The sequence below is a fragment of the Salvelinus namaycush genome, chromosome 5 (genome assembly GCF_016432855.1).
Source record: "Salvelinus namaycush isolate Seneca chromosome 5, SaNama_1.0, whole genome shotgun sequence".
NCBI lineage: Eukaryota > Metazoa > Chordata > Actinopteri > Salmoniformes > Salmonidae > Salvelinus > Salvelinus namaycush.
The window spans coordinates 61566973-61577243 of record NC_052311.1 but is presented as its reverse complement, the minus strand read 5'-3'; the positions used below and the strand labels follow the sequence as shown (position 1 = coordinate 61577243).

The window sequence follows — 10271 nt, the reverse complement described above, 5'->3', positions numbered from 1 at the left end:
AGCTGAATAAAGAAGAGGAAATGGCTGTGAGTTAAAGTGCTGAGCTTGTAAAAGAAAAAAGAAGCAATAAATATTTGAACATGAGCAGGGAGAGAGGCACCGGGAGGGAGAGATGACAGAGTGGATGTAGCCTGACCAATAGAATGATAGGAGTGCACAGTGGAGACTGAACAAAACTCCTATGAACACTTTTATTCAAGAATTTATAAGGCATCAATGGAGGGGCTGAGGGAAATGTGTAAATAGCTGGAGAGAATGATTTACCATTACTCTAAAATAGTTGCAGAGTTTATATTACAAAAGGGATGTTTTTTCCCCCACATTGTCGAATTCCAAGTGATGCTGTGACCATTGCAATTCTCATGCCATTACATTGTACAAGAGTAAAATATTCACTCACATCCTGAAACATACATTTATGTTTTTTTTCTTCATGTTTGACAGATGTTAACACAAAATATAGAATTTCTCCATATAGAATATGTTGGGATGATTTATATTCTTATATATGTTGATTGCCCCAGGCTATAGGATTGATATACTGATGTTTAAGTGTACAATGTTCAGTTTACTGTGGACCCGAGGTACTGCTAAACCAAGCAGTGTACTCCCTGTCTCTGAACTGATTATACTCCATGTGTTTATACAGTGCGTGTGCCTGTTGTACCAAACTCCTATACAATAACTGTGTATATTACATACCATATAGGCTACCGAGGTGCTAATGTCACTTCTTCTGGATTTCTATTGGAACCTTATGTCATACTGTCCACAGACAACTGTTTTAACTCCGAATACTACTGTTCAGTTTTCAATGGAGTGCAAGATATTAGCTTGCTCTGAATGTTATTCCTTGATGTATGTAGACCTTGGTGAATGTATTAATGCAATAGAGCACAAGGAAAGGGGTGGTTTTAAAGTTAATTATTATTATTATTTTTTTACATAGAAATCATACTTATAGCTTGTTTTACTTTCAATTTCAGCCTCCATCCTTGACACATGATTTAAGGAGGGAAGGTTGTCCAGCGAGGATATGAACTAACTTCACAATCACCCCCCCAACTAGTATGTAATGATGTCATGTCAAACCTGTACATGTCTGTATGTATGGCCGTTTCCCTCAGTGAAGTTGTACATCTGATCTGATACTGTGTGAGGGGCTCATTGTTGTTTATCCATAAGTAGGAACAGTAGTTCTTCCTGAACATGAAAAGTCCTGCGCCCATAAACAACTTAAGCAAACCTTTTAAGAGTAACTGTGAAAGTAGTAGCACCAACGTCCTGTTTGTCCTGCATGAAGCACTTTAATGTTCCCCTTCTCTTAGTTTTTCTGTTCCGCCATTTATTTCAAAGTGACTTTGAATAGCGCTTTTATCTGAATTATACGTATCCACACTCTACATCCAATGATATTCCGGTATCAAATATACAAATGTTACCTGTAGATATGTTCATATTAATCAATGTCATCAACTGTCATTATCAGACATTTAAAAAATGTACATTATCTGAATAATATTAAGTTGATTAAATAGCCTAATGATATCAATGTAAGGGAGGGAGGGGCTATTCATAAGACTGTGTCAAGGCCAATTTACCACCTGTTCTAAGAAATGGAAGTCATCAATTACATATTTTTTTGAATAACTAGTTAATATCTGAATATGAAACATGCAAGTCTCTTTAATCATTTTTAATCCAATCTGTAAAAAAAAGGTGTGGGTTAAAGAATGGTGGTTAATTGACTGTTTCTAATGGTTTAATTAATAGCCCTTTACTACAGAAAGACAATGTCTGGAGTAGGCTTGGGTTGGTCAGACTGGTACCGCACATGTTATGTACATGAGAACATACAGTCAAAGGTATAATGTAGTCTGTAAAAAAGAATGATACTTGAATTAGATTGTTCTGGTGTTCTAAAGGTTGTCTCTGTAGGCGTATATATATTTGTCTCTATTGCCATTACAGTCCACTGTTGTCCATGGTTACGGATGCCATTACTTGACTGAATAGATGTTGACAGACAGGTTCCAGTCATCCTATACAACAAGCTGCATGATCAACTTATCTATGGTATTTGTCTATTATACACAGACACAAGTGGAAGAGCAACGGGAGATGAGTGACGGTTTTATATGCATGACAGACAACAGCACAGCTTCCTGGGTATTTAGAGAGGTCTGGTTAAGAGCACATTACTGAAGCACTGTTCGAAATGAATGCATTTTAATGGTGTCAAATTAGGATATTCTGAATATGCTGTACATACACTTTTTGCCAAATTAAAATGGTTGGTTTTACTAGAGGCCTTGTATGAAAGAAACAGACCTTGGCCACAGTGTGAATGTGTATGAGTTATTTTTATGTGATGTAGAAGGGCAAGGGCATTCGTCCAAAACACCTACTCCATCTTGGTACAGTACAATTACTTTTCTGGAACCTCACAATTGGAGCGCTTACAGGCAAGTGGCAAAGGAGAACGGAGAGCCGGTCCAATTGAATGTAATTGCAATAGGTTTGGGGCAATTTTGGCAAGTAGTTACCAGTATGTAAAAACCAACCTCTACAGCAGCTCTTAATAACAAAACAGTTTGAATCTAAACAAATTGAATGGGGGAACTCATGATGAGTGGGATTATGCCTGGCTGAAGGTGGTTGCGTTCATAAAACACCTTGCCACTGTCTGTTTATTCTGAATCAGTAGAGGTTAAACACAGGACATCGACCATGATGATAATGAAAAGTTTGGGGGACATGTTTCTGAACCGGTAGAGGGAATAATAATAGCATATCAAACCTGTTTCTGATTTAAGCACATCTGTTAAATTCACACTAGTGCCATAAACAGAACGCGTAACATTGTCAAACAATCACATTTATTTTGACACACAACATCATCTCATGTTCAGTGGGGTCCATAGAAAGTCAAATACTGTAGCCAGTCATCTAAAAACAGTAACACATGTAATGTCAGTGTGTGGCTGGTTGCATTATGCCTCAACCTTGGCTGCTGCCTGCTGTGCCCGCTGTTCTCTGTAGCCTTTGAGGAGCTGGTTGATTAGTGTGAGTTCATTGTCTCGTTTGGCGGTCTGGAGAGGTGGGAACGGGTTGCCTTTATACTCCAGCACAGCCATAGCAGCCTTGTCCAGGTTCTCCCTGTTGGGAATGCGGGCCATCCGGGTGTAGGCTTTGGGCTGGGTCTCAAACCTGGGAGCCAGGACCTTGAAGAGCTTTGGGATCAAATCCTTTTCCTTAAACCACAGGAGAGAGAGAGACGGGATGATGACTGACTGAAAGAACTAGGAACACACTCATACTAATCTGGTAGATAATAGTACAACAAAGCTGGGGACATTGGGACAGTCTGACTTGGTCGGAGTACATTAAAATACTAACAAAAGATCATAAAGAACATTTACTGTGAGCCAGAAATGTGCCATTTTCATCGCTTTCTCGTCAGTGTCTCCCTTCTTGGCATAGTCAATCAACTGCAAAACATCACATTGGTCAACAACGTCACAAGCTGTCAAAAACGACACAGTAGCCTACTAAACAGGGATGGTTGAGAAGTAGCTGACTAAATCAAACAAATATAACCATGGAGTTAAATTAAAAAGTATGGATTTCAGCAAACAAAGGCACACATCTACATAGGACAACCATAGGTACACGGTAAGCGTTTCATAATTTACTATTGATCTTGGGCAAATCAATGTAGTCAGAGCTGAATTTCACAAAGCCAGGACTCTGCTCAACTCCATAGTTCATCAGAAACTTCCTTCGCCATGGGAGTTGAGTTTAGTCAACTAGTGTAGTAGCCCAAAGGCTGGCAGATGACAATAGAGTCGCTTCATCTTACTGTCCAAAGGGAATCTATGTAGCCAGCTATACACTCATATCCCCTACGGAACGGGTTGTACATAACATATTCTCCATTCAGGTTGCAAAGGAGTCAATTACCTCCTTAACTCAATTTAATTGCGAGGTGGAAAAAAACATACTTTCCTTATGAAACACCATTTTCGCCATGTTTCGGATGTTGCCAATCAGGTTGCAGCAGTCTATTTTTTTCACCCCTGGTTTGATTGGCTGAAGGGGTATACACGTGTATAGCCGGCTGCATACATTCCTTTTGGACAGTAAGATGAAACGACTCAATATAGCCATCAGCCAGCCTTTGAATTACTGGAGAAGCAACTTTGTTGAGCTGCGTAAAAGGGTAACGTTACCATGTAACATGTCCTCACCTTTTCAGCATAGAATCGAACTTCGTCTGCTCTGCCTCGGGTGGTCTCTATCCTCTCGTGTCGAACGAGGCCGGTAAGAATGTTCCGAAGCATGTTTATTTGGGACTTTGGACCGAGACCCATTTTACGGGCCACCCGGCCATGGGATATCAACATCTGAATGTTGAGGCGCATCTTGTCGAGTTCTGACGCCTACAAGAGGCTAGAACGAAAAAAGGAATCAAGCCGGCCTTTAAAAATGTAAACCGATGTTTCTAACGAAGGTTATCTTCCGTTATTCTCGTTTAAATTAGGTTTATGTGATCATTAATACATCCCCGAGGTCGCTTAACGTGACAACTTTGACATTGCCGGTGCATCAGTTATCACAGTCTGTGTGGGTGAAAAATAGTTCCACTTTAGGATTAAATGGTTCCGCCTCAAATGTATTCTATTTGTTTCTAGTTGTCATTAATTCATTAATTGTTTTGTTATTAGATATCAGGTCTTTCTATGTTGCGTAGAGATATTTCAAAATGTAAAAAAAAAAGGTTAATTTCTGATTAGGAAATGTAATCGGAAATAAGTGTACATATTTAAATAACCTATTTATCTACGATATATGATGACAAATAGCATAGATATACAGTACCAGTCAAAATTTTGAACACACCTACTCATTATTTTATTTATATTTACAATTTTCTACGTTGTAGAATAATAGTTAAGACATCACAACTATGAAAAAAAACCCATATGGAATAATGCAGTAACCAAAAAAGTGTTAAACGAATCAAATCAAGATATATTTTAGATTCTTCAAAGTAGCCACCCTTTGCCTTGATGGCAGCTTTGCACACTCTTGGTATTCTCTCAACCAGCTTCACGTGGAATGCTTTTCCAAAAGTCTTGAAGGAGTTCCCACATATGCTGAGCACTTTTTGGATGCTTTTCTTTCACTCTGTGTTCCAACTCATCCCAAACCATCTCAATTGGGTTGAGGTTGGGTGATTGTGGAGGCCAGGTTATCTGATGCAGCACTCCATCACTCTCCTTCTTTGTCAAATAGCCCTTACACAGCCTGGAAGTGTGTTTTGGGTCATTGTCCTGTTGAAAAACAAATGATAGTCCCACTAAGGGCAAACCAGATGGGATGGCGTATCGCTGCATAATGCTGTAGTAGCCATGCTGGTTAAGTGTGCCTTGAATTCTAAATAACTCACAGACAGTGTCACCAGCAAAGCACCCCCACATCATCACATCTCCTCCTCCATGCTTCACAGTGGGAACCATAAATGCGGAGATCATCCGTTCACCTACTCTGCATCTCACAAAGACATGCGGTTGGAACCAAAAATCTCACATTTTGACTCCTCAGACCAAAATACAGATTTCCACTGGTCTAATGTCCATTGCTCGTGTTTCTTGTCCCAACCAAGTATCTTCTTCTTATTGGTGTCCTTTAGTAGTGGTTTCTTTGCCGTAATTTGACCATGAAGGCCCAATTCAAACAGTCTCCTCTGAACAGTTGATGTTGAGATGTGTCTGTTACTTGAACTCTGTGAAGCATTTATTTGGGCTGCAATTTCTGAGGCTGGTAACTCTAACAAACTTGTCCTCTGCAGCAGAGGTAACTCTGGGTCTTCCTTTCCTGTGGCGGTCCTCCAGTTTCATCATAGCGCTTGATGGGTTTTGCAACTGCACTTGAAGAAACTTTCAAAATCCTTGACATTTTCCGTATTGACTGACCTTCATGTCTTAAAGTAATGATGGACTTTCATTTCTCTTTGCTTTTTTGAGCTGTTTTTGCCACAATATGGACTTGGTCTTTTACCAAATAGGGCTATCTTCTGTATACCACCCCTACCTGGTCATAACACAACTGTTTGACTGAAACGCATTAAGAAGGAAAGAAATTCCACAAATTAACAAGGCACACATGTTAATTGAAATGCATTCCAGGTGACTACCTCATGAAGCTGGTTGAGAGAATGCTAAGAGCATGCAAAGCTGTCAACAAGGCAAAGGGTGGCTACTTTGAATAATTGTTTTATTTAACTAGGTAAGTCAGTTAAGTACAAATTCTTTTTTACAATGACAGCCTAGGAACAGTGGGTTAACTGACTTGTTCAGGGGCAGAACGACAGATTTTTACCTTGTTAGCGCGGGGATTCGATCGAGCAACCTTTCGGGTACTGGCCACTAGGCTACCTGCCGCCCCCAGAATATCAAATATAAAATATTTTTAATTTGTTTAACACTTTTTTTGCTTACTACATGATTACATATGTGTTATTTCATAGTTTTGATGTTGTCACTATTATTCTACAAAGTAGAAAATAGTAAAAATAAAGAATCTCTGTCCAAACTTTTGACTGGTACTGTATATATATATTTTTTTTATTGTATTCCGAATGGTCCCAGATGCATAACCAAAATAATCAGCAGTTTCTCAGCATCACTCCATCAAGGGAAATATAGTATATCTACATATATTTCCGGATGTTATAATCATTTTAAAAAAGTGGTTTCTTGGCACAACTTACTTCAGGTATGGGGTAAGTTTAGCTGCAGGACAGGGTAAGTCAAGCTGGCTACACATTTCTGGACTGAATGAAATCTCACTAGTACCGTTTTTAAAAACACAATTCATCACAATCACGTTTTGTCTTTTAATCATTTTAAGCATCTTTCAACAAAGGCTTACCACCTAGCAAACACTGTGGTTTTTTTTATACTTTGAACATAAGCCAGGCCCTTTTGATACCTCATATCCCAGCTATAATGCCTTGAAAGCGTCATGAAACCTCTAACACAATAAATACATTAGTTTTAGTTTTTTGGACCTAACTTGCTTACCACTTTATCCATGTGGTTTCTTACTTCACAGACTCAATGAAATGAAGGCCTTTTTGTAAATATTTGGTCAAATGATTAACATTGTGTATGGTTTCCTAGAAACGAGAGTGGCTCAACTTACCCCACTCTCCCCTAGTGTATGGCTTTCATATGTCCTGAAGTGAATTACAACCTTATAATAGATATTTATAGCCAAGCACCTCTTATTCATTAATATGCAGATATTGTCCTGTGATGGCCCAGGGCTAAGCCCTGAATGTTGGGGAACTCTGATGCCTCTGATTGTCCCTCTCAATAATGGAGGTTATGAAATCTCTCACTGTGAATATTGAAGTACAGTATTTAGCATCTAGACTCAGTCTGACTGATGCATATTCAAGGGGTATTGACTCTAAATCATGCAACCCAATATACAAACATTATGTAAGATCTAACCATATTCATGTTGCACTACATAGTATTTCAGTAGCAACACAACTCTCACAGAGAGAATACTCTAAATGGGTATGAAGGAGGAGCAATTATGCCACACTTTTAACATCCCTACATCAGCTATTGTGAGCAGCAACGCATCAATACACAACTATAGAAACAAATCAATGTAATCAATAATGTTCCTTGTTGTATCTTGCTGTATTGATACAAATCAAATTGTTAAGGTAGGGTACCATGACACAATGAATTTACCGCATGCATATTTTAGTAAGAAAAGATCCATACTTAAACAATTTGCTGGTGGTTACTGGTAAAACTACTTGACATGAGAAGATAGAAAGACCTTTACAAAGATTTCTAAGGAGAGTGAGAGTACAAACACGAGAGAGAGAGAGAGAGAGAGAGAGAGAGAGAGAGAGAGAGAGAGAGAGAGAGAGAGAGAGAGAGAGAGAGAGAGAGAGAGAGAGAGAGAGAGAGATGAATTGGTTATTTTATTCTCAATTTATTTCTAATCAATTGAATAAGTCAATTTAAAGTCATCCTTGTGGTACCCCTGAATTGAGGTCAGTGTGGTAAGTATGTGGTAAGTACCTGGCAAGAATCCTTGCCTCCCTCCAGGTATCCAGCGCAGAACATGGCATTGGTGATCTGGCCAGGATAGGAGTTGTTACAGTCGCTGTAGGACAGGATGGGGATGTTCAGACACTGAAGCTTGTTGCTATCGGCGGCTGTAAGGATTGATGAAAAATTAAAGAATGAATAGAAAGAAAGAAGAGGAAATTAAAGGCAGAACATGTCAATTATGGATCATTTACATTTTAACACTGGCAATGGTTACCTGACCAAGTATATTTTTTAACATAGCCCCAAAATACATTAGCATGTTGCCGTTATTGCTGCACTCACTGGAGCTCATGGTGTTGCCCCATCCAGAGACGGTACACATTGTGCCAGCGGGGGCACAGCTGCTGGGCAGAGCAACAGGCTGCACGTAGGTGTTGAGGGTGGCGGGCTTGCTCAGCTTGATCAGCATGATGTCATTGTCGATGTTGTAGGAGCTGTAGTTGGGGTGACGGATCACGCGGGATGAAGAGATGAACTGCTCGCTACCCTCAGTCACCTTGATGTTGTGCTCGCCCAGACGCACCTCCACACGGCTGAAAGAGAGAGAGTTCATGTGAATGTGGAGTTCACTTGTGTCCTTTAGTTTGGCAAAAGTTAAGCTTATCAAATTGTTGCAAGGTGTTATTGACTCAATATGTTATTGCTAGCAGTTCACTTGGGAGTGTACTTACGACTTGTAGCAGTGAGCAGCAGACACAACTCAGTTCTCATTGACCAAGGAGCCACCACAGAAGTGGTACCCAGAGTTCAGAGACACCTGGTGGGGCTGGGAGTTGGCCTTGCACTCATACCCTCCGACAATCTTGTCGTCCTCCGTGGCGACTGTAAACAGAGAGCAGGCACATTCTTAGCTATATTACCTCAGCTTTTGAGATGGAAAAGCATAGCACTATGATAAAACAACAACATATTTCTTAATAACATCAAAGAAACACCTTTGTGATGTTAGTGTCATTACACAGTCCTGTTCTTTTTTCTATGATCATTACTATACTCACAAGCGGCTCCAATGAGCAGAACGAAGACCAGAGAAATCATGGTTGCTGTATGATCCTGTCGATGAAAGGGGCTAATCTGCACCCCTGGTATATATGCAGAATCAGGTGTGCCGCCCCGTTTAATGGAACTGTTTGATTGGTCAAGAGAAAGCCAATCAGAGGCAAAAGGTGCACTGCCAAGGTCAGCATTATGACGAAGCAGTTTCCATCATGGTGTGGAATGAAGTTGACCCTGTGTAACGGCAGTCTATTTCGTCCTCCTCATCGGACGAGGAGAGGCGAGAAGGATCGGAGAACCAATGTACAGCGTGGTAAGTTTCCATGATTTAATAACATGAAAACAATATACAATTACAAAATAACAAAACAAACTAACCGTCACAGTCCCGTGTGGCACAAACACTGACACAGAAAACAACCACCCACAAAATCCCAACACAAAACAAGCCACCTATATATGATTCTCAATCAGGGACAACGATTGACAGCTGCCTCTGATTGAGAACCATATTAGGCTGAACACAGAAACAGACAAACTAGACACACAACATAGAATGCCCACCCAGCTCACGTCCTGACCAACACTAAAACAAGCAAAACACATAAGCACTATGGTCAGGACGTGACAGTACCCCCCTCCTGAGGTGCGGACTCTGAACGCACCCCTAAAACTCAAGGGGAGGGTCTGGGTGGGCATCTGTCCGCGGTGGCGGCTCCGGCGCAGGACGAGGACACCACTCCACCATTGTCTTTGTCCCCCTCCTTAGCGTCCTTTGAGTGGCGACCCTCGCCCCCGACCCTGGTCTAGGAACCTTCACAAAGGTCCCCCCTAGATTTAGGAGACAGCTCAGGACAGAGACGTAGCTCAGGACAGAGACGTAGCTCAGGACAGAGAGGTAGCTCAGGACAGAGAGGTAGCTCAGGACAGAGAGGTAGCTCAGGACAGAGAGGTAGCTCAGGACAGAGAGGTAGCTCAGGACTGAAGGGCAACTCCGGACTGAAGGGCAACTCCGGACTGAAGGGCAACTCCGGACTGAAGGGCAGCTCCGGACTGAAGGGCAGCTCCGGACTGAAGGGCAGCTCCGGACTGAGTGGCAGCTCCGGACTGAGTGGCAGCTCCGGACTG

The 10271-nt window shown here is 41.0% G+C and overlaps 1 protein-coding gene and 1 pseudogene across 2 annotated transcripts; both read right to left on the bottom strand.

Moving 5' to 3' along the window:
• Positions 1-2860: 2860 nt before the first annotated feature.
• Positions 2861-4640, bottom strand: LOC120048652 (39S ribosomal protein L17, mitochondrial-like). Of its 2 annotated transcripts, XM_038994756.1 has the most exons (3): positions 4251-4640; positions 3423-3491; positions 2861-3254 (listed from the first exon to the last, which is right to left on the bottom strand). In XM_038994756.1, exons 1-3 carry the CDS (start codon positions 4422-4424, stop codon positions 2994-2996), a joined length of 504 nt encoding a protein of 167 aa, XP_038850684.1. In that variant the 5' UTR covers positions 4425-4640; the 3' UTR covers positions 2861-2993. The 2 variants fall into 2 exon arrangements, with proteins under 2 accessions (XP_038850684.1, XP_038850685.1); XM_038994757.1 differs by lacking the exon at positions 3423-3491 and having other exon boundaries at positions 4251-4637.
• A 3213-nt stretch (positions 4641-7853) lies between these two features.
• On the bottom strand, positions 7854-9282 carry LOC120048650 (annotated as a pseudogene).
• Between the last annotated feature and the right edge of the window lie 989 nt (positions 9283-10271).

What these genes read in the sequence shown, in the direction of transcription:
- LOC120048652 (XM_038994756.1), bottom strand. Translation starts at nt 4,424, where the DNA reads ATGCGCCTCAACATTCAGATGTTGATATCCCATGGCCGGGTGGCCCGT. An exon ending in TTCGATTCTATGCTGAAAAG is followed by an intron (nt 3,492 to 4,250) that starts GTGAGGACATGT and finishes GATGTTTTGCAG; the next exon opens with TTGATTGACTATGCCAAGAA. An exon ending in TGGCACATTTCTGGCTCACA is followed by an intron (nt 3,255 to 3,422) that starts GTAAATGTTCTT and finishes CTGTGGTTTAAG; the next exon opens with GAAAAGGATTTGATCCCAAA.